This window comes from Pagrus major, chromosome 21 (assembly GCF_040436345.1).
Source record: "Pagrus major chromosome 21, Pma_NU_1.0".
In the NCBI taxonomy this organism is placed as follows: domain Eukaryota; kingdom Metazoa; phylum Chordata; class Actinopteri; order Spariformes; family Sparidae; genus Pagrus; species Pagrus major.
Genome location: NC_133235.1, coordinates 16,402,628 through 16,427,075, shown reverse-complemented (window position 1 = coordinate 16,427,075; position 24,448 = coordinate 16,402,628). Strand labels below are relative to the sequence as shown.

Below are 24,448 nucleotides of genomic sequence, written 5' to 3'. Positions count from 1 at the left end.
ATAATCCCTATCTGTCCTTATTCGGATTCATCTACAGGGTGCACAAGGTCCTCCTGGTAGTATTGGTTCAATGGGAGGCGTTGGTGAGAAGGTAAGAACGAGCACGTCTTGCCTCAAAATAAGTAAAGTAGTTTCTCTTTCTGCTCCTGCAGGAAACTGCGATTTTGATTATACTAACATGTAAAGCATAACATTTTTTGTGTGTTTGACATCAATGTAGAAGATACAAAAACAATAGCGCTGAGCTGGCAACCTTAGTCGGCTGATAACACTATCTGGATTGTTTTCACACATTGATGCTCACTTTCACTGTGTTCCAACAGGGAGAAAATGGTGAAGCTGGCAACCCAGGATCACCTGGAGAGCCTGGTATCGGGGTAAGTACAGTATCATGCTGAAGTACCCCTCATCTTATTTCAGAAAGCATTTTTTTCACTGTTAAGAGCACTCAAAATCCATGGCAATACACAATCCAGTCATATAATTCATCCCATATGTAAAGTGTCTGCCTGTGAATATGTGAGAGTGAAGCTAATTAACTTATGTTTACTATTTGACACTTCAGCAGTGGGGGCTGTTACACTCTTAGCATTTCACCTCCATATTACTGTAGGCTGATGTGCGGCAATGCCAGCAACCTGAGGGCTTTTCAGCAGATAATTAGCTCAGCAACATTTCAACACCTCCTCTGTTGGTGGTGTCATTAATCTAACCTCCTCTACGAGTCTGCTATTAGAGGCAAAAGTCAAAATATCTCAGGATTTATTCAGTGTGAAAGGAGCATCACAATAGCTGGGAGTTCTGCACAAAAAGATGTTGTTGTTTAATGTAAAAAAAAAAAAAAGTGTTAAATGACTAGAAGTTTACTTTCTCATAACTTATTTAACATTGACTTAACCTGGGCATCTTTCCATATAACGTTTCATGACGCAACAAACTGTGTTTGCCCGCAAAAAGACCTCATTTTTACTTTCCAGTGGTATAATGATGATTAAGTGTCCCCAGTAGGCATCAGAGCAGTGCCATTGAGTCCATGGTAAGCGGTAGACATTGGTTGTGTGGACCAGGGCGGCCTCACCTGAGTAATGGGTATGGGCCAGTCACCCTCCTTGAGTCCATCAGGTCGTATTGACGTATCCATCTGCTGCCACATATCTGTTTACAGTGACAGATAGAGGCAGTGTTGCACGTCACATCGAGGTCAATTTTAAAGGTGCCACACTGGCATCGACTAGAGAAGCGCTCTGCTCTAATGGGCCAAATAACGATTCTGGGCTTGTAATTATGCTCCAACTGCTGCTCTGACTCATAGCCAACACTCTAAGACACTGATGCAGCTATTACAAGAGTAAAAAATGGTATTGTAATGATAAAACTAATTAGTGTGATCATTTAGTATGATTTTAAAAAGAAACTCTGGAGCAAATGATGAAAAAAGTACACTTAAGGGTTTCATCCTGGTGTTTTTATGAGGCTGTACGAGCCATACTTTGAGACAGTTCGGTGCATGTTTTGAAGCCAGTTGTAGTGACAGTTTTGATGCCACATATGTCTTGTGGCTCATTTAGCATTCTGTCATCAAAGTGGCGTGGATGGCACTCATGTGGTCGTCACAATGACAAGTCTGATGTATTTCTCCTTAGGGCCCCAGAGGAGAGACTGGTGAGAAGGGAGAAACTGGCCCACCCGGCGCTGCTGGACCCGCCGGTGCCCGCGGACCCCCTGGAGATGATGGTCCCAAGGGTAACCCTGTATGTCAGCTCCACTGCCACGCACACAGTCATGACTGATGCATTATTAGAGCTGTCAGCAACAGAATCACCGTGTCATATTTCGTGGTAGAGCTGTCTGCCTGCCAGAGTTGTTGTGGACACGATATCAAATATTTGAGTCGGGCTCACTCTTATTGTCTCGGTCTCCCTGCAGGGTCCTGTCGGCTTCCCAGGAGACCCTGGTCCCCCTGGTGAGCCTGGTGCTGGTGTAAGTGCTACATTTATCCCTCAATCGATCTTATGTTTACTATTAGGAAATAATACCATTCAGTGACTGTGTTGTGTTAATTATCCCACAGTTTAGCATTTAAGAAATAATGAAATACCTAGAACAGTTAGACCTGTGTTATTTGTTTTGTTGAGTTATCTACATACATTATCCCAAATGTTTCTGACAATGTTCAAACTTTTCAAAAATGTTTTAACATAAATAAAACTTTCACACAATACCTCGATCTTGAACATTTATCCTTGAGTCAAGCAGATAGATTTTAATAAATCCGAGTAACGGTGGGAATTAAAACAAAAACAATAAAAATTATGCATTTTTCTAATGTGTAATTCTTGATTTTCCCATTTTGTTTGGAAGGATTTTGTCATTGTTTGTACATATATTTTTTTATTTCATATAAAATAGTCCCAACTAATGTTGTCATTTTTGTATTTTGTTTAGGGCATTGATGGTTTACCAGGTGACAAAGGAGACGATGGAGAAGCTGGACAGCCTGTAAGTCTTATATGATCCGTAGTAAACAAATCAGAAATATCAACCAGTCACATTCAGCAGCTAAAAATAATTCCCTATGTCTACAATGATGTGCAAGGATACAGCAACATTGATTCTGTAATGTGTATGCCAACTCTTCTGTCTACATGGAATATCTGTGAACATGGATATATTTTTTTATAAAAGTAGAGTTATCTCATTATGTAACAAAACTCTTCAGTTTTTGTGCAGTGGGGTTAAGTGTACTTTCTACTCTGATTTAGGGCCCTTCAGGTCCATCTGGTGAAGCTGGAGTACCAGGACCTCCTGGCAAAAGGGTGAGTTTATTTCCAAATTGATGCATGAGATGATACTTCTGCTAAGCTCTCGAGATGCTCTCTATTTATAGATCCACAGTGCTCTTACAGGCTCCCACTGTGGATTGAAGCACATTTATGATGGCATTATATATTTGGATTTTAAATTAATTTATACATATTTGACAGGAAGTGGTGCCCATTAGTTAACTGAGTTTCTACAGCAGGCAGTAATTGCAGATAAAGATCATCCTGTAAGAGAATATTGACATATTGTGAGTTTGACTTGCAGTAATGTGAAAGCAGTGGGACTGCTGCTGCTGCTAATGTCAGGGAATTAACTTGTCACTTTAATTTCTGGCACTCCATGCCCTTTCTGTCACACCAGACTTGAGCTGATATTATTTCATTTCACTAGCGTAGCATTTTTTATGATGCCTTCCATTTACTGTAATAATGTTTTACGGTTAGCAATAAAGCATGCCATTAATGTTGGGTATGAAAGGCTGGCGCAATATGGCAAGAGAGAAAAGAAACTTCGATATTTGGAGTGAATTAATTTTGTTCTGTTTACTTCAGCAGAGTTGATGCTCAATTAACTCTAACTTTCCCTCCAGAGTATCAGTATCAACAAGCTCTGCAGACATCTCTGTATATTAAGGCAAACAGAGATCCTTTTATGTTTACTGTCTACTTCTACTTTACAACAATACAGAAGGAAATATTTTACTTTTTGCTCCATACATTTATTTGACAGCTATAGTTAGCAGTCACTTGTAAGGTTTTACATGGAAAAAAAACAGCACAGGCATATATAAAAAAAATACATTTATTAATGAATGTTAAACCTTTGGTTCTTAACCTTCTTGGTTCAAGACCTACAAAAAACAGTGTTTACTGATATCCACCCAAAACTTCACTTTATCCTTCTGGTTCTCAACCCCCGAATGAGGTCAAAAGAGGTAAACTTATACAATATTTCACCAAAGAAAAGGGAAGTGTATAGAGAAGTCCAAATGTTCAAAACAAATTTGTGTAACAGAACTTTTTTTTTTCTTCTGTCCTTCCTCGTTAATCATCTCAAAACCCCTCCGATTTTTAATGTGACCCACTGGAGGGTGTGCACGCCCTCAGTTAGCAACCACTATGCAAAATACCTAATAACTGTAAATAAGACCGATAAACTTGCTTTGCCTTGACCAACTATAACAGTAAAATGCTACTCATGCAATGATGCATCAATTTTAAAGGGTAACGCCATGAATTTAACACAAAGTGTTTACAGGTCTTGGGGAGTACTCCTGCACATGTGAAATAAAGTAGTGTAAGGCATTTTGTCTCAGAAATTCCTCCAGTGATGTCACTCAGTGGTTAAGTGGCATTGTGGGTAATGTAGGTGCCAGGTTTTAAAAAGTCAAGTCAACTTGGACAATTTAAAAACAAATGAACAAAATCAATACAGCAGATGAGAGATATCACCTTTTTAATTCCACGCATTCTTCTTCCTGTTCAAAAACTGTCACCTACATTACCCACAATGCAACTTAACCACTGAGTGACATCACTAGAGGCAGTGTTTCAGATTACATGCAGCTTCCTTGAGAGCCACAAAAGGCTTTATACTACTTTTTTCACAAGTGCATTAATACTCCCCAAGACCTGTAAACATGCTTTAATGTATAAAATTGGTTACCCTTTAACAATCTAATAATACAGTTTAACAATACATTGGTCACAGGGGTCATGAGTGAGTAAGGACCATACAGTCTGGCACGTTGCATGACAGAAGGTGACTATTGGGGTAGACACAGTAGCATTATCAGAAATGTCTAACAAATAAAAAAATATATATATATATCTACCTGTGTTGATGACTCACTGCCAGAAATCTTCCTTGTTAAGCATCCGGCACACCGGTTTGCATGTTTTTTTCTGCGATGCTGTGGCTTGAATTAAAATGCAGCTGATCATATTTTAAAAACATTGGTATGGTAAGCACTTTTTCTACACACAATTTGTATTCCTCGGGATAGCATCCAGGTGACAGAGGCTACAGAACAAATTAGACCCCAGTTCCATGTCCATATTAATGGACTTTGCGATATGATTTTTCATCCCCCACCAAGGTAATTCTGGGTTAGTCTCTCTCCCAATATCTCTTCGAAATTGACTCAGGTTTGGTGCTCATTGATGCATGTGGCTGCTTGACTACATTAGCACACATGCACGCACGGGTGCACACACACACATGCCCGCATACACACACAACACACATTCACTAATGCACGTACACAGTTGCCAGGACTCATAACCTACATTGAAGACCGGTGGCTTTTGTTTGGTCTATTTGATTATGGTTTCTAATGGCAAATGACAGCCCACTTACAAGCTTCTGACCAGAGGCTGTTTGGTGAAAATGCTGATGTGCTTTTAGCTCAGTATGTTTGGAATGTAGGGCAATTTACTCGCGCTGATGTTGTCTGGCCGTGCATAACCCTCTCTATTCAAAAAGATTCAAGGTCAGAGCGTGCATCAGCTGAACAATAAGTATGTACATGAAACTGCAGCTTGTCAGCAAATGTTGGATAATTCCCCTTTTAGAGAATAATTACCTGTTCTGCGTCCTTTTGAAAAGGTTTACGTGAAAGGTTTTGACATGAGGGATTATAGTTGTTAAGTTAGTTTGTTAACTACAATGATTTATTTGTATAATTGAAGTATTCATGTACTAAACTATGATTGCAAATGTGTTGTTGTTGTTCTCAGGGACCTGTCGGCCGAGCAGGTCAGGAGGGCAGACAAGGAGAAAAGGGATCCAAGGTGAGTTGTCATCCGTCTGACTTCAAACATTAGCATCAGCTATTATATTTTTATTGGGATCAGGGTTGCAAAATAATAAGCATAATAAGCAAAGACATGTCATAGTTAAAACTTTATAAGCAACTGAATACTTAATATAAAATATAAACAGAACAGAATTTACTTGGAAAACCATGTCTGAGTTCATGCTGTTTTATTTATTTTGGTTCACAAAGGTAATTCAGTTGGTCATTTTTAGATCTAAGTCAAAATATTCAGTAACTCAAGTTGGATTGTTGAAATTAAGACACTAAGATGTCAAATTCACATATTTGGGCTACCAAGAGAGAGAAGACACATGAATTTCCTTAATTGATTTATTACATTTTTGAAATTACCTTTTGAAAAGAGAATTCAAACCACATTAATTCAAATAGCTGATTTTCACAGTTAAATGTAATGCTTATTTTTACAGGTCAGTATAATTTTTATGAAGTTTCCTAATAAGAAAGATGTAATTTAGTACTTATTACAGGGAGTCTTCAATTGGCACATGTCCACTTATTAAATTAACTCTACTTGCTAGCTTACCCTTGAGAGTCAGCGCTCAGCAGGTTGACTGAACTTGCCAAAATGTGATATTTGTCCAAAGGCAGCATGCAATAACACATGCACAGTCTGGAGAATAAACTTTCCAATAAAAAATGAATTTAAATGGAGCTTTCAAGGATGTTGATATTTTCTCAATAATTAATATTGAAGTGCATTTTCAAAAAACTTGCAGTTACAGAGCCTTAGAATAAAAACTAATATATATATATTTTAATACTTTATTACAGATTATATCTATAAGTATTTTTTCCATGCCCAAAAAGTGTTCCATCATTCATAATTTTAGCTCTGTCCATGTCTTTCACCTGCTTCATAGATGTCACACACAATATATTAAAGAGATGTACAGTGTACAAGCCAATTTTATCTTTCTTAATGAATTAATACCAAAAGTATTTTCGAGTTTCAGAGGCCTTTTAAGCCAAAACCATATTTTAGACCTAAAAAATAAATGGAGTTTGATACTCCAGCTAATAGTCCCTGCGAAAGGGTTACTCTAACCATAATTATAAGGTGTAAACAAGTCAGATATTTCAATGCTATGAATTAATTTGTAAATTCACCAGCAGTGAAATTTCAGTTAGCGATTAAAGGGGCCCATTTGAGTTTTCTTTTTACCATAATGCACTGTGTATCTTTGAGTTTAAACAAATGTATTAAGTTCATTTAACACCTCTTAAAAATTTGCTAAGCTGCTTTTTTAAGTGATTGAAATCCAGTATTGTTTACATCCATGTTTAGCAGCTTGCAGTCTTCTGCTCTGCATTGTTGGCACTTTGCAGCATGTTTTGGCGTGTTACCACCACCTGTAGATTGTTGAAATAGTGTGACGCCGTCTGCACACATGTGCATCCTCATGCACCTGTGCAAGATAAACAACACTGAACCTTTACAAAGACAGCTACAAAAAGCGAACCTTTAAGATGTTTCTATAAATGGCCGTTGGACAACAAAATTGAATCAAAAGTCTATGATGATAATTGTCCAGCAGTTCTAAAGGGCAGGGTTAACACTGATTCAAATCCAAAAGAAGCAGTGAGGTTTCTTGAGACTATCTATCTTCTTGAGGTTTAATTGCTTTGTTAAAATCAACAACATGCGAGTGTTTGCACAGTTGACGAGTCTTTGTAAGCCTTGAAGAAATTTTTTGTCTCCAAATCATTTGGTTCAAAGAAATGCACAGGCACAAAAACCTGACAAATCTCAGACATAGCTCTTCCCTTTGTTCTTTGTCGTTCTCTATCTCTCAAACACACACACACATATACAAAGTGCACATTCCACTCACATTGAGGTAAAGGATTAGAGTTGATTTGATGGAGACAAGACAAAGCCTGCATGTTGATCCTAGAGTGTCAAATCCAGGCCTAATTGGTTGTCAGAACAATTTAATCCCCTCCTCCGATGAGCCTAGTCGATATGACATCTCTGCAACTTCAATACATAGAAACTTGCTGTTCATGCTCAGAGACAATAGATAAGATCTAGTAACATTTGATCTGTTTGGATGTTCCAAATCCTTGAATCCCCAATCTGAAGTTTGGTGGAAAGAATAACATTGCAAATCATCAAACAATGTGACTTCGAGACACAAGATTGCTTTAATTATGAAGTTAGATAAAGGTCTGGTTGTCAGTTTTTAGTGACAGTTTTTAAGATACCATGTTGAACTTCAGACCAAGAATAGCACTGTGGAGCAATGTTTTGAAGAACGAGTCTCAAGAGAGATGAGATGAGATGAGTCTCAAGTGTTTTCTATCAACTGCTCAAGGCCATACAAAAGTGCAAACAATCTCCAAAAAAATCAGTTTTCAGTGTTATTTTGAGGAAATTAATGAATTAATTTTTTTGTTAATACTAAAGGAAACATACAATGTGTTTTGGTAAGAAACAGAGCCCTATAGATCATGATGAAGAAATACTTACTGTGCTAATGTTTTACAGGGAGAAGCTGGAGCAGAGGGGCCTGTTGGCAAAACTGGACCTGTTGGACCTCAGGGGCTTGCTGGAAAGGCTGGTCCTGAGGGACTGCGTGGAATCCCCGGCCCTGTTGTGAGTACATTTTGTTCATAAATATCCCTTTATATGCCACATTATAACCTGACTAATGCCTATGCCTAAAATGCAATATTATTATTCGAATGTTATTAACCAAACCTTGTTACTATTATTATTTTTTTTTTTTTCTTTTCCCCAGGGTGAGCAAGGACTTCCTGGTGCTTCTGGCCAAGACGGCCCTCCTGGACCTCTTGTAAGACATGTCTTCTCACCTCCTCAGTGAAAAAAAAGACAAAGTGCTGACTGCTGATACTGCAGCTCTGCCAGCACACACCCACACAAGTTTTCTTTTTAGAGATTTAATGACATAGAAATTAAGAATGTTGTATGTGGTACAACACACCAGTTTTATTGTGATAAGTAATAGTAGAAAATAATCTGCAAATATTTTGATAATTTATGAAATATTTACTTTATTTAAGCAAAAAATGCCCAACTTTTGCTGGTTCCAGCTCTGTAAATGTGACAATCTGATGCTTTTCTTTATCATACATGATAGTCAACTGAATAGCTTTGGATTTTTGGACTATTTGTTAGATAAAACATGACATTTGAAGGCGTCACCTTGGGCTTTATATACAACATTTTTCACTTTTTAGGGATATTTTATGGAAAAAACGATTAAATGATGGTGAGAATTACCATTGGTTGCACCCTTAAAACATTGCTTAAAGTAGTCATGGACATATCCACAGGATAAACACAGAGTAGTCGCCATGAATGCAGAGATCTGCGATGGCTGTCACTGTAATATACTGTGAATTCTTCTCACAATATGCTTGACAATCTGATTCTTTCCCACCACAGGGACCCCCTGGACTTCCTGGTATGAAGGGTGACTCTGGATCCAAGGGAGAGAAGGCAAGACATTATTATGATGCTAATCTCAAACGGCTTTATTGTGTATTTCTCATATCTGCGTACGCGCCTTATCTGAAGCTTCCACAGTGAGCAAACATCTAGGCCTATTGCCTCCTATCTCTTTGTTCACACTCCCCCAGTGAGTGAAGAAAGGTCCTGCTTTGCGAGGAGCTTTCACAGTGATTTAAAGCACCAGATGAATATGTATAAGTTCAATAATATCATCTTTCTAATGGTCATTGGTTTAATGCCAGCATGCAGCAGTCAGAAGCAGATGGTCATAACTCTGCCCAGCAGCAGGTGCTGAGACACAGCACCATTGTTAAATATGACGACCACTATAAACACACTAATTATTTATAGGCAGAAATAAGACAGTACTGAGGTCTGCTGGCCAGACATGGTGCATAAACCTGCTGGTGAATTTGCATTTTTACTTCACTTTGAAAAACTGCCTTGATTTTCTGCAGATGATGAATGAACAGAAATTAAAATTTTAGCAGATACAAAAATTACTTTTTGTCAGATGGATAATTAGTACAAATGTTGTTTTGCTCTCGGGGTTTATTTATATGCTTTTGTCTCACTTGTTCTTTATCTTCTTCTCTTCCTGTTCCAGGGTCATCCAGGTCTGATTGGTCTGATCGGGCCTCCTGGTGAGCCCGGAGAGAAGGGAGACAGAGGTTTGCCTGGACCTCAGGGCACTGGAGGTGGCAAGGGTGATTCTGTAAGTCAGTCTCTGTGTCAGGCAGATATGCTCTCCATTGTCTCCATAGGAATGTGAATCTTATATATCATAGTGCTGCATAAATGTATGTGTAAAGTGCAACTTTTCCAGACCTACAGCTTAAATTCCCAAAAGACTTCCATATAGAAACAGGGAAGAGAAAGGGAACCTTTTTTTAAATTATTTTATCTCACTTATCCTCATATTATGGTAAGAAGGGCTTCTGGGTGTTGCTGTTTATTGAAATTATATCGATTTCTGGTGTCTAATTTAATGATTCTCGCATCATTTAAACATAAACTAAGACAAATTAAGTTCTTTTTACATGTCAGTTTTCTTACTTTATGTCTAGTTTTGCGTATATTTTCTATATATTTTCTATATAGTGCTACATTAGAGATTACATTTAGAGAGCACTGCAATTTCAATTCCTGTGTACTGTACATATGGTTTTGACAATAAAGCTGACTTTGACTTTGACATCACTATTGAAAAATGACTTGCATATCAGCCAATATTTCTACCTTATCTCCCAACTCTAACTGCAAGACATTTTAGACAAATACATCCATCAAGTGTCATATCTTAAATGAGACATCTATTTAAATGCATTCTGACTGATGTCATCTATTGTCTGTTATAAGGGTACTGTTGGTCCCCAAGGTCCTCTCGGCCCTCCTGGTCCACCGGGTATTTCTGTAAGTTCAGTTTCTTCTTGATAAAACAAGCACTTTTACACTTTGTTACATCACGACTGTTGCTCATCTCTTAATATTTCTTTTTCAACAGGGCCCTCAAGGACAGAAGGGTTCCAAGGGATCGACTGTAAGTTGTGTTTTCATCCTTTTCAGTGTTTTATTCTTAGTTCCTTGTTAATTAAGTTAACGATGCCTTGTTTTCCATCAGGGTACACAAGGTCAGAAGGGAGACAACGGAATTATTGGACCACCTGGACCACCTGTAAGTTACCTGTTTATTTTCATTCATTTAGATAGATCTACTCAAGCATTTTGTTATACACGTTATTCTTTGAATCTGTAAGAAATTTATTTTAAAACAATATAATGTGCTTTACCTTGACCTCCGTGTTTCAGGGACCACCCGGTGACATCATCCAGCCACTTCCCATGCAGCAATCTGCCAGAAAGACCAGGCGGCAGGCTGAGATGCAGGGCGACGAGGCGATGGCGGACTACGGCGTTGATGGCGTGGGTATGGAGGGAATGGAAGACGTCTTTGGATCCCTCAACAACCTCAAACAGGACATCGAGCGCATGAAGTTCCCCATGGGCACCCAAGACAACCCTGCCAGGACCTGCAACGACCTGCACCTCAGCCAGCCTGACTACCCCGATGGTAGGATGGAGACAGTGTTTATCGTAGTGATAACAATGAGACAAAATTGATCAGCAGTAGAATCTGGTCTGCAGAAACACACGGTATATGTCAAGTGTCATTTCAGCACATTATTTTATACTTTGCTTCAGTCGGAACCGAAAGTGGCATTTCCAAGGGTATAATTTCTGCACTAACTTTAAAGGTTAGTTTGATTTACTCACTAAAATCTCTTTAAGCGGAGTCCATCTACTGTTAAGCTGCCAAAATCCTGCAGAAAGAGAGAGAGGAGTTGACACAAATGTTGACAAACTCATCTGAGTCACCTTCAAGTGTGACCGTGAGCTCACAGCGAGCTTTACAAGCAGCAGCAAGTGATGTTTACTTCTCAAGCTACCGTACTTACAAGCTGCCCTCTCATAATTCTGGAGGTTGCTGGGGCTGCATGAAAGAACGACTGCAGGCGCTACTCAGGATTAAAACACCTCATGTGCAGGCATTTGATGAATTTTTTTTTTTTAGTTTATTTACATTTACTATCCTTTTGAAAGACATGAGCATCAATCTAAGACAAGGCAGTAAAGGACACATTTTCGTTATCGTTAATCTACAGATTATTTTCTAGATTCATAAAACCAACAGAAACATGTAAAAACAAATCAAATAAAAAGATGGCAATTAGTTAGACGATGAAAAGAAGATGATTCCCACCTTTTTAAAACCTAAAACAATCAATTTTTTGGCTTTTTTGCTTAAAATTCTGTTACAATTCCTAGATTTTCGGAATAATCAAATACTCCAATCCAAATCTAATTCTAAAACACATTTAAAAACAAAAACAGTTGCAGTACAATCAAAAATCAAAGACCGGTTTAAAAAATAAAAGGACAATAACAAAGAAAGGCAATTCTCATTGCGAGTTAAAAACCAAAGAATAAAACAGCAACAGTGCTCAGAATCATTAAAACAGCATTATAGAAACAACAAATTGACTAAACGCTGCAGCTCTAAAGCAACGCTCCAGGAGAAAACAAACAACAGTTTTTAACCTCCCTGTAGACGAGTGCGGCAGCTTTGTTTATTGTGAACGTTAAATAACAGCAGTAGTATTCACTCTTCAGAAGGCCAAAGCTGTGCTTCACACCACCACTGCTTTGCTCCTGTGTCATGACTGTGTTTGTCTCTCAGGTGAATACTGGATTGATCCAAACCAGGGCTGCATAGGAGACGCAATCAAAGTGTTCTGCAACTTCACAGCAGGCGGAGAAACATGCATCTTCCCTGATAAGAAATCCACGGGAGTAAGTAATGAGCAAATGTTAACAACTGAATCAAACAGTGTTTTATGGTAATGGCAATTTAAAGACCGTTGAATCCACAATATTGATCCATTTTCACTGAATTCAGCAAGGTTAAAAACAGATGGAGCCGTTTGCTGCTGTTTAACTAAGATCTGTGTACAGCTACTGCAACTGTGACATATTCTCTGATTAACCTTGTAACTTTTTGCTTGTTTTTCGTCATAGGTTAGAATATCCAACTGGCCCAAGGAGGCTCCAGGTTCATGGTTCAGTGAATTTAAACGTGGCAAAATTGTGAGTCAACTCGCATGACTTTTTATTTACTTATTTTCTTTCCCATTACCTCCCAGCAGACGTTCCCATCCTTTTAAGATAAGTTTTTCCAATTTGGCAGTAGTATTCATTCGGTCTCCTTCCCTCTCCCTTACCTTTCTCACCCCTTTTTCTTAATTTCCTTTTTACCCCCTCATCTTTCCTTCCCTCCATTTTTTTTTACTCCAACTTTTTAAATTTACCTACCCTGTTCCCCTTCTTTAACCGTTTGTCCTTGTCTCATTCCCTGCATCATTCTCTCCATCTGTCTGTCCCCAGTTGAACTACGTCGACATGGGAGAAAGCACCATCAACACAGTGCAGATGACCTTCCTGAAGCTGCTGAGCTCCTCGGCACGGCAGAACTTTACCTACATTTGCCACCAGTCTGTGGCCTGGTACGACGCCAAGGCCGACAACTACGACAAGGCGCTGCGCTTCCTGGGTTCCAACGATGAGGAGATGTCTTACGACAATAATCCCTTCATCAAGCCGCTGATGGACGGCTGCTCGGTAAACACTCATTTTCTAACTTCCACTTTGCAATTCAACTTTTTTTTCTAAATCCCATTAATCCTCGCAAATATGTTGACTGTCGTAGAGAAATGTCAGACATGTTTATACAGATACAGAGGAGGAGAACTGAGGGAGCATTTACTGTTCTACTGTCTGTCCATCAATTCATCTACTCTCTATTCATGCGTATCTACAAAGCAGTCTGTTCAAAAAAAAAAAAAAAAATCATACATCCATCACCTTACTAAGGGTGTCTTCTTGTGTGCCCTTTGTGTTCGCAGCTGAAGCAGGGCTATTCAAAGACAGTGATGGAGATCAACACTCCCCGCATCGACCAGTTGCCCATCATCGACGTCATGCTGAATGACTTTGGGGAATCCAACCAGAGGTTTGGCTTCGAGGTCGGCCCCGTCTGTTTCCTCGGCTAAACGCGCCCCGACTCCCCGCTGAAGGACAGGGTCAGAGGGTACACATTAACACCCACACGCTGAGATCCGACAACCTTTACCTTCTCTCCCCGCGAAGCAAAAAAAAAAACCTGTGTTTTCTTATGTTGCCGAGAAGATCCACTCAAGCCCGGAGAAGAAGAGTGCCCCCAGGCCCTGTCATGAAAGCGCTGACCAGGGGAAACTACTCCTCGCCCTTGTAGGGCCAGAATCACATGACTTTAACTTACATGTAGTGATGGGAGTGACATCAGGAAAAGGACATTTGATGCCGTGGCGGACAGTGGCGCACTTTCAGCAACAGAGAGAGGATCCACTCACCCCAAGCCCCATCCTCCCTTGTCCTTCCCCTCCCACCACGCCTCCCTCTCTGGGTGCTCCAGGTGCTGCTCTGAATACAACCACAGAGGTGCTTTTGTGCAGAATCACAAAACACTCAAAGGTGCTACAAAAAGTGCTTTTTGATAAAACTGTAATTATTATTATTATTTTGTACAATATTGTTCCTTTCCGAATCCACTCTTAAAAACTTGCATGTGCCCCAGCTCTTAAAGTTTAAATAAATATTTGATAAACGATATAGAATTAAATCCAATGAATATATTTGACTTGTGTTAAAAAACAAATTTGTTAAGAAATGTAATGTCCTTTGAAAACATTCCAATTTGTAAGTATAAAATAATCCTTTTGTAAATAATATAACTTTCAATATTTGATTTTTATGAGAGCAAGCCAAACTGGAACATAACACCTAACTCTAAAAGCATTTTGTCTTTTATCATGACATGCCATTTGGTATGCCCATCAGGATATTAAGCCATAATAAATATAGATAGTAATATAAATACTGTAAGAAAGGGCTTATTCTTCCAAACTTTATTCACCCAGATGTTGTACTGTACCTCAGTTCCTTAAAATGTCGACATATTTGGCTCTTCAACCATGTTTAAATCTTTAAGACACAATCGAGTTTGAACATCATTTGTGATAGAAAAAAAACATTTTTTGTGTTCGTCCGAAAAAGCCCTGTCGATTTTCTTCTTTGTAACAATGGACAAAATGTTTTCATGTGCCTTGAATTGTTCATTCAAAAATATTAAAACTGGATTCTGAAAAATGTCGGGTTGAACGTCTGTATTGTTGGCTATTGAAATGATTACTGCTCATTGTGATTCTGCGCTGCCTTATACGTTTTACCTTCCTTCGCCATGATAATTTAAGATTAGGAGGATTAGTGGTTCCAAGTGTTTGGGCTCATGTGATTGATTCTGCCGAGCCCAGGCACTGTGATCTCTTCCACTTTTATTTCTCTGACTCAGATTTGACTATGATCAAGATCTGTTTGCATCTCCGTTTCTTTAGCTTAAAGCTATGATAGCATCGACTTCAGAGTCGCTTTCAAACCTGTGTAATTACAGTATGTTTACAACCTATGTACAACTGAAATAAATGTTTGGTGCTTTGCCAAATGCACACTGCAATCGTTTGCATTCACTTACAGATTATAAGTATATGTAATTATAGCAAATTGAGTCCATAGAACCAGTGTGTTGAGCCAAAATGCGTGATTACACAATGCATGCTGACATCTGACTTGCCATCGCTGAATGACTACACACTCCCCGGGCTGATCAGGCTTCCTAACTGCACCACTGGCTTTGGTCGAAAAATAGTCGGACCACATGTCGGCATTAAATTGTTCCCAGTGCAGTGAAAAATAAGGAGTGTGTCACCCCTGGGCAGCTTTTTCTGCCCAATTATCACATTGTTGATGTTCTGTCATGAGAGAAAACTGTGCTGTTCACCCTGACAACCACCAAAACTTTCACTTTTCTGAAACAACATGCTGCATTTATCACTTCAGTTCCACATATCCATATACAGCTGAGATGTTTGTCCATTCTTATCCTTTACAGCTTAATGAATTCCTTTCAGGTATCACAAGTGTAATCTGCTACATAATCATACATAATAATAGCTCACAGAGCATTTGCGCTGCTGAAGAATCCACAGCAAATGCAAATTGACAGTAATTATCTTTTCTTCCCAGGGGGTTTGTTATTTTAGCAGTGGGGAGTGTGGAAATTGGATTACATTTATGATAATGAAGGATGTAAACCATGGGACAGACTTTACAAAATAGATGTTTGGCAGCAGTGAATGTGACTTTAGATCACATCCAAAAATGGGAACAACAAGAAAGCTGGATTATTTCTTATGCATGTCTTCCTGTAGTGACGATGAATGCAATATATATTCAATTTATGGTGTTAGCAAGAAAAGGCAATCCTAAAATCGGTCTCAATTAAGTTTTTGTGCCAGAGCAAGCTTTCATTTTCATTCTTACCAATCATTTCTCCAGCTGCGGAGGATTTTAGCCTTCAACATTCACGTCTGACTCATCTATGACAACAATGATGCAACTACAACAACAGGAATACCTCAGGCTAGAAATGACTTGTTTCCATGTTCCAACAATTTCTAAAAGTTTATGATCAATTGTTCAATTAACGCTCCACTGTAAAAATCTGGTCACGACAACTCAATAAACGTATCATAGCAGGCTTTATATATGGCAATAAAGTGTTAGTACAGCATCAAATGTAACAACATACTGTTGGCAGCCATTAAATATTTATGTTGGCTTGGCTAAAGTCAAGTTGCCCGGACAGAGATCCTCACAGGAGAATGCCTTCTTTTTCAAAGAAAGGGATTTGGAATCAAAGAAAGGCTGTTGTCAGCATCAATAAATAAAGTTTAGATTGGGCTTGTCATATCTTAAGGCTTATCATACATCTTCAAAAAACTAGGTCTGCTGGTTTCAGTCATCATCATCTAGTTTTTTGGAGCCAGAAGCTGAGGAGTGTACTGACTGGATCTGACCAGACCTCGAAGACACGGCGTGGTAGCAACTTGTTGATCACAAGGTCGTCGCCCTAAAACAAACCCTGCTTCATCGCCTGTACATCGTGCTGTAGTGAAGAAGACTTGAAACTAGTGATTGAGACCGTAAACTCATTAGGAATCTGTTTACTGAGGTGATAAATCAAGTGAGAACATTTTCTCATAAGCTTACATAAAAACTGACTTATTTTTTAAACCGATGACACCGCCCCCTGCTGGTCGTTAGAAAGAATGCAGGTTTAAGGCATTTCCGCATTTCATAATATACTGTATATGTTATCAGAATCAGTACTTGTTTTTAATCTTTTGCCAATAAAATAAATTAATTTAGAAATGTGCTACCTTGGCTCTGATGCAGCAGGCAATCTGCAAAGAAACAGGTAACTAAAGTTATGGAATAAATGTAGTGGATTAAAAAGCCCCAAATGGAGTAGAAGTAGAAAGTAGCACAAAATGGAAATACTCAAGTGAAGTATAAACTCAAAATTATATTTAAGGACAGTATTATAGTAAATGTACTTTGTTACATTCCATCACTGCATTAGTATAATTAGAGACCTTAGTCTACACAAGCTATCATGCTCACAATCAGATGTATCTAAACAACACAAATCTCTATTAATGTTCAATGACTCAGAGGAATAATCACAAAAACAAACCTGTTCCAAAGCTTCGTCATTCCCTATTTTTCAGCACAATTTCAATGAACAGACAAAACCTATCTGACTTTCGTGAGGTCTGTTTTGTTTTTGGCTTTCTGCAAAACTGTTTTTCCTTCTGTTTTGTGATTCATTGCCTCTGTTAGCAGAGCTCTGTGTGTGTGTGCTTCTTAAACCTGAATGCTGTCATCATGTTTTGGTCAGGAGAAGCACATATGGTGATGAGTAATCATTAACTCTGTGTGCCTGACGATTTTCCTTGCGCTGACGGCCAGTCTTCTTTTTCCCTCCTCGTTTTTTTTAAATTAATACAGGGCCACCTGTTTCTCATCTTTGAGGGCAGAACAACATGTTTGTGCTGTTAGGGTGAAAATGGCTGCAGCAGAATCAAAACAAGGAAAGAAAAAAAAAGGAAAATAAGGCTGCAGTCCAACAAGAGGGTGTTGCTGGGGTAAGGGGCCGCTTGTTTACTTTAAACCTATCCGCTCTAAACCTATGCCTAAATCCTAGCCAGTCACAGCCGATCTGTTGGGATGCCCACTTTGGTCAACATGCCTAAAAATTTCTGTCAAAACTCCAGAGCTGCCGTGGGCTGCAGTCACATCTGATGAGAGGCGGTTTCCAAGAAAGTAGAGGGGAGGGTATTTTTTTGGCTGGAACTGTTCAATTCTCCTCTTCACAGTTTTCATTCTCTCCCCATTTAATCCTTTCCAGGGTCATGAAGAGCCGGACCCTGCCACAGCATGAATTAAGCCAGAGGAAAAGAAAGCACCCTGGAAAGTTTCCAGCGTGTCTGAGGACTAACATGGAGAGACAGACAATCACATTTAAGGCAATGAGACAATTCAGAGTTTCGTCTTACTTGGGTGGTTTTAAATGGGAAAAAAACTGCAAAAGCCAAAAGCCCACACACTAAAAAAACAAACAAACAAAAGATAGACTGAGCCATCTCAGCACACTTATTCCCTTTTTACTGTACAAAGCATTTTTACAAAATCTACCCTTAAGAAATCTCCATGTTCATGAAGCCATTTCTAACTTTCCTGTAGAAGATTGATGATTTTCACTGTGCCATTATCTCCACGGGAAAGTACTGCATAGGTGTCTCTCAATCACATATTAAACCTATATTTCATTTTTATTGTGTTTAAGTATAACTTGATAGCATTATACCGTTCATCCTGGCTCATTTTGTTTAGTAAAATATTTATTTCCAATGACTAATGTCGACTAATGTTAATGGCAGCTTGAATGTGCACGCTTATTGTTACCTAAATTAACTACCTAGCTAATGTTGACTTGAGGTCACACAGTGATAAGGTATGTAATCAAAACGCAGTCAAATTTGAAATAGTGTTTTTTACTACCTTTGTAACATCCAGAATTGAGTAAAATAGCCAAGTTGGCATATGTCTGGACCTCACCATCAGTATGGCTATCATATGGTGCACAGGCAGTCCTATTACATTAGCAAGGAGATGTAGCTAGCTTAGTTAATTAGTATGGTAGCAGCTACTTGAGAAAGTTCGCTATTTGGTGGATGTAATTTTGTAAGAATTGTCCACCTGTCGAATTCATACTCCGAACAAAAAGGGGACAGCGCCTCACCAGAGTAAAAGCAAGCCGCTGCTAATTGTAGCTGCTGTTAGCGAGTTAGCTCAGTTAGCCGCGCAGCTTGCGGTCCTGCATGACTCTGTCCTGACTTGGAGCTTGGAGCACAGGGAAGTGGTGGTGCTTACATACAAAGTGGTATTATAATCAGTGATGGGAGTAACGGCGTTACTAGTAACGGCGTTACTAACGCCGTTACTTTTTTCACTAACGAGTAATGTAACTAATTACTTTGACTGTCACTGTAACGCCGTTGCCATATCCGACACCCCGTTACCGTGCGTTACTAGTCGCATAATGAGTTTTTTTTCCCTTAACTTCATGATTGAACTCGTGTGTGCCTGTCTTAATAATAATAATAATAATAATAATAATAATAATAATAATAATAATACATGAGTTTTATATAGCGCTTTGCGTGATACTCAAAGTCGCTTGAGAGAGAGGAGGATGAGAGAGCCGTCTCAGCAATTATTGGCTGATGTGTAGTGAGATTACGTCTTCAGCCAATCAGAGAATTGGGTATGTGTTTCCGCATGCATAGTGCCGGGTACAGAGATTTGAAAGAACTTTGGCGGGTGCTTTTAGCTCTTCTACGACAAAGGGATCGAGAGATGGAGAGTGAGGAGGAAAGCAGCAAAACCTTTTCCAGATGGAAATACCGGCACTACTTCAAATTCACCGAATTCGTAGGTAAAAATGTGCATGTCAAGTGCACATTATGTCCCGGAATGAAACCTTTGTCCACGTCTTATGTTAGCAACTCAAATTTAATGAAGCACCTGTCGATCGCTCACGCTTCAACCAAATTGGTGGCCCGCGACGATGCTAGCTCTTGTGCCGCTAATTTATATGGAGTTACAATAAATGCAAAACTCAGGTACTTGTCTTTGTTGTTGTGCACTCTATTCATCTGGCTTATGAAACACACGCTGAGAAGGTGGGGGCCGGGTGGTGAGGGTTACGGGGGCGAGAAACGCAAAAGTAACGGAATAGTTACTTTTACTAGTAACTAGTTACTTTTATTGTGGAGTAACTCAGTTAGTAACTCAGTTACTTTTTAGGAGAAGTAACTAGTAACTGTAACTAATTACTTTTTGAAAGTAACTTGCCCAACACTGATTATAATACAGTAATTTTGTAATCATTTTATTTCATTTTTGAATGTTTTAAACTAAAATTCTTACGCATTTCTCCTTTATGCATTAAGATTTTCCTGTGTACTTTTATTTGGTTCATTAAAGGTGCAATTCTGGAGAAAGATTGTTGATTGTTGAGTATCATTCGCAGGTCATCAAATACCATGGCTTTGTTGTACAATGCATGTGCAACATGGGAATGAGACTCAGCAATTAGTTAGGTCTGAACACCAACAACCGATCATAAACCGATACAAGGCATTGGTATTTTACAATCTCAGAATGAGACTCACAGTCAGCTATCTTTCTGCTAAATTGCAACTTTAATGTAAATTCATTGGCATTCAAATTTGAAGAATAGTGAAAATATTGCAATCTATTGATTACCGACGTAATATTTATTGAAAACCAGTGGAACAAAGGGAAATGGTAAGATACAGGATATATGGAAGTAGCATTAGCAACATATTAACAAATGATCTCATAGTACTATACTTACTATACATACTATTTCCTATTATATATGTATAGGGTTACTCCACTTCTCCGGTCAGGTTTATCTTATTTAATGAGCCCAATCACAAGTACCAAACTCCCCTCACAGAGATCTACAATCTGTGTACAACAAACAACATCTTCTATCCCGACAATCTTAAACACAAACAATCTGACTGTGTGAGCTGTTGGTTTCTGATATCTGGACAGATGGGAGGAAAATCTGAAACGCTCCAACTACATCAGCAGAACTGCACAGTGACAAGTGTAGGAAACTTCTGTTGTATTGGAAAGCCAAACAGCGACAAAGAACAAGTGTAGACTGAGGCTCCTGGATAAAAGGCAGATGAAGCTGACTTAGTTTAAAAAATGGCCTAACACCATGTAATTTTCAGCTATTTGGAGAGGAACAGTAGAAACAGCCTGTATTGACTGCCGTCTCTTTTGTAGCAAGATAATTGCTTGTTCTCTCGGTTGATCTTGACAGACAGAATTCCTACAGACACAATACATGCTGTGTTTGCAGCGTTAACATTTTTTTCAGTAGTCAATCGATCATCCTCACTACTTCACAATATCCATTCTTTGTAGCAATTATGAACGTGCATCTGAACTGCAAAAGATACCCTGGGCTCATCACGTGTCATAACCAATTTGAACTGGCTTGAGCCACAAAGCAGGCAGCAGTCATTGTTACTGCTGGAAAGAATCTCATCAGGAATGCAGGTCATGGCATATGAAAAACCCTTTGTTCAAGTGTGCCAAGAAACTTCTGTCTCCTTCTCCTGTCAAAGGCACTCCTTGAGCTTAAGTATTCCCTGTTCAAATAGTTTCACTGGGAAACACTCCAGCAGTACAGTGCTTCATTGCCCGGCCCATCACCTCATCCCAACCTGCTGCAGACTGCTGATCTGGAGAGGGCCTGGAGACACCCCAACCCCTCAGGTCTCCTCAGGTTTGCACAAGCTGTGCTCTTACATTAGCATCGCCTGAAGAAGCCTGTGAAGAAAAGCTGACCGCCTCACCCAAACCATGTCTGAGACCAAATGTGTGACCTAGCTCACCTAACCTGACAGCACTCTACATGCTCTTGTCGCCTGCGCTGCTTTTCTGCTGTCTAAACAAAGACAAGAAGAACAATCTGTCCTTTGTCGTAGAAAAGGGGAAAAATTGATTGGCATACCACAGTGAAAAGGCTTCCCACTGCGGTGAAGGTGACTCCTGCAGTCAAGGACATGCTCTTGCTGCAGCCCGTGAGCCCATCCTCCGGGGGAAGGTCTGAACGGCAGACCAAGTACAGAAGCCATGGCTCGAGTTCGAGTCAAGGTGAAGAAAGGAATATACTCCAGACCGACCAAGAACTTTGTTAGCAGAAGAGATGCACATTTGAAAAAGATGATATCTGTTCTATAAAGCACAATATATAAAATGACAAACGTTTTTAAGGCTCTCATACTCTGAAAGTGTTTTTATAGATAACGTTTTTCTGCTTCTTCTTTTTTTTCAAATTGCTGTGTAGTTTTATCAAAGTCACTTCTTCAAATGCTGCAGAAAGCGTTCGTGAACAACTGTGAGAAAAAAAAACAGTGAGGAGAAATTAGATAACTGTCGAACAAAAAGGAACCTGAAGTATTATTTTTTGGCAAAACATATTTCCAGTCTTGCTTCAAAACAACAAAGTCTGAAGGTTGATTTTCAGACTGAACAGTGGTCTCCTATCAATCTCAACTGGGGTAAAACAGCTTGAGCACAAAAGCTGGATAAACAGCCTTGTGTACTATGCTCCTGCACAAACTGTGAACCCCATTCGTATTCGGAATGAGTGTTCCACATATTATTTAATACCTCTCGTATCAATTATTTTACGCAGAGAAAATACTGTCATATGAGAGTATGTGAGTAATGGCTTCGTCCAGAGAGGAACATTATAACAGCACAACGCCACAGAAAGCTTTGTGTCATTTGTTTCAGTAATATGACAGATTTTAAATTCTTATATGGTAATGAGGTCTTGGTAAACAGCCGTGTTTCTCCTGTTTAAAGGGTCGGTTCACTCATAATACTAAATTATCACAAGCTATAGAGGTGCGCTTAGCTTTGGTTTTATTTGTCGAGGTTTTGAGACATGCATCTGAGTTTTCTGCCACTATCCCAGTGGGATTTTGTTTGTAGTGGTCACAGCATTGAAACATTTATTTTGCAGGCTCTCTCTTTCCAGACGTGGTGCCCCTCTTGCTCTGGATTACCCAAAGACTTTACTGTGTGTAGTTTTCATAGGTACCGTTTCTTCTGGAAAATCAAGTAAATGAGTCCACAACAAGGTAGGCTATCTGAATGGTCAGATACATGAAAACAGTCTCACCAGGGAAAGAAAAAAATACTTTTAGTACTGCAGATATTCCAGAAGTGTTCAGAGTAAAGCATGACCCCCGATTCTCAAGAAGAAAATAGGTGGAATGTCAGGAATGACAAACATAAAAAACACTCAAGGAAGGTATGAGATACCAAGTCAGAACTTGTATTATAGAAAAATAGAAGAAGATATGAGATTACGTTGTATGTAATCTGTCTTTAAAGGGTTATTTCTCTCATTAAATTGTGTTCACAGGGCTTGAGGAGTACTAATACCAGTGATGTCGTGCAGTGGCTAAGTGGCATTGTGGGAAATGTAGGCATCAGGTTTTGAAAAGCAGTCCGCTACCTAGCATTGCTCTCCAATGACGCAGTTAGACGTATTATTGACAGTTTAAAAATAAAATTCATACAGCAGAACCAGAGATATCACCTGTTTTAGGGACCTTGCCCATATAGCGTTGTTTTTTTCTGAGCGCCAGCATCTTTTTTCAGTTGTTCCCAATGAGGAGCGAGCGTCTGTGGCCGCCCAGAGAAAAGGCGCAGCGCCCAGCGTCACTTGCCAATTAAACACCGTCTCACAATTCAGTTTAACATGTGCTTCCCATCTCAGGATCGCTTTCAGCAAAACTACATAAAAAATAAAAAATCCCATGAAGTCCTGCCCCCAAAACAACAACAAGAGCTCTGATTGGCCAGACTCTTGTTAACACTAGCTGCTAGCCAATCAGAGCTCCAGCCACTGAACTTTAACTGGTTTAACTTTGACTTAACACACCATATTATTTGGTATTTTATCATGTATTTCCATCACTCTTACATCAAACTTTACTTTTTTCTTTTTTTTTTATCTTGGCACAAATTAACTTCCATATAACACATTTAGAGGTGAGCTGCTAAATGTTTCGGTGAACCTTTAATTAATGAAACAATGATAATCCTCCCAAGGTAAATGTTTGATATCATAGTATCCTCTCGCGCTCTCTCCCTCTCTCCCTCTCTCTGTGCGCGTGCACTCCCGCACAAAAACGCAGCCACGGCGGCGGCGGCGGCTCTGGTCTCGCGCGCCTCTGTCTGCTATTTCCTGCTGAATACTGCCAGCTGCAACTTTTGTCCCCGCACAGCTGCCGGTGGTTCCTCCTCCAGTCCTCACTCACAACAAGCTGGATTCATTACAAGTGGAGAGGGGCAGCTGGGTGATGTCACATCCGTGAAGAAGCAGCAGAAGAAGGAGGAGAAGGATCCCTAAATCCTTGACAGCAGCGAGGATTTTCGCCGCATGCATGCCCACAAACTTTTTTCCCCCCTCTTTGCAGTGACGAGGTTTCTCTCCGCTGCCCACATGGCGTGCGTAACGGGGACGAGTGGATGGATGTGCCCCCCTCCTCCCTCCCAGGAAGCCGCGGTTTTTCACCAGCGCGTAGTGGACGTGGTGGCGTGATCCCGCGGGCAGAAAAACTTGCGTGAGAATTGTTGTTTCCTTCCCGGAAAAAAAAAAAAGAAGCGTCGAAGCAGCAGCCGGCAGA

At 39.6% G+C, this 24,448-nt stretch overlaps 1 protein-coding gene across 1 annotated transcript in view; it reads left to right on the top strand.

Moving 5' to 3' along the window:
- LOC141016905 (collagen alpha-1(XI) chain-like) overlaps positions 1-15,228 on the top strand; it is a 92,086-nt gene extending 76,858 nt beyond the window's left edge. Inside the window, exons 49-67 of the mRNA XM_073491487.1 lie at positions 38-91; positions 324-377; positions 1,644-1,751; positions 1,927-1,980; positions 2,446-2,499; positions 2,763-2,816; positions 5,562-5,615; positions 8,151-8,258; positions 8,404-8,457; positions 9,072-9,125; positions 9,745-9,852; positions 10,497-10,550; positions 10,642-10,677; positions 10,759-10,812; positions 10,947-11,208; positions 12,376-12,488; positions 12,714-12,782; positions 13,080-13,313; positions 13,598-15,228. Coding sequence (XP_073347588.1) covers positions 38-91; positions 324-377; positions 1,644-1,751; positions 1,927-1,980; positions 2,446-2,499; positions 2,763-2,816; positions 5,562-5,615; positions 8,151-8,258; positions 8,404-8,457; positions 9,072-9,125; positions 9,745-9,852; positions 10,497-10,550; positions 10,642-10,677; positions 10,759-10,812; positions 10,947-11,208; positions 12,376-12,488; positions 12,714-12,782; positions 13,080-13,313; positions 13,598-13,744 — 1,725 coding nt within the window. The 3' untranslated portion in view covers positions 13,745-15,228. The remainder of the gene's footprint in view (positions 1-37; positions 92-323; positions 378-1,643; positions 1,752-1,926; positions 1,981-2,445; positions 2,500-2,762; positions 2,817-5,561; positions 5,616-8,150; positions 8,259-8,403; positions 8,458-9,071; positions 9,126-9,744; positions 9,853-10,496; positions 10,551-10,641; positions 10,678-10,758; positions 10,813-10,946; positions 11,209-12,375; positions 12,489-12,713; positions 12,783-13,079; positions 13,314-13,597) is intronic.
- The last annotated feature ends 9,220 nt before the right edge of the window (positions 15,229-24,448 follow it).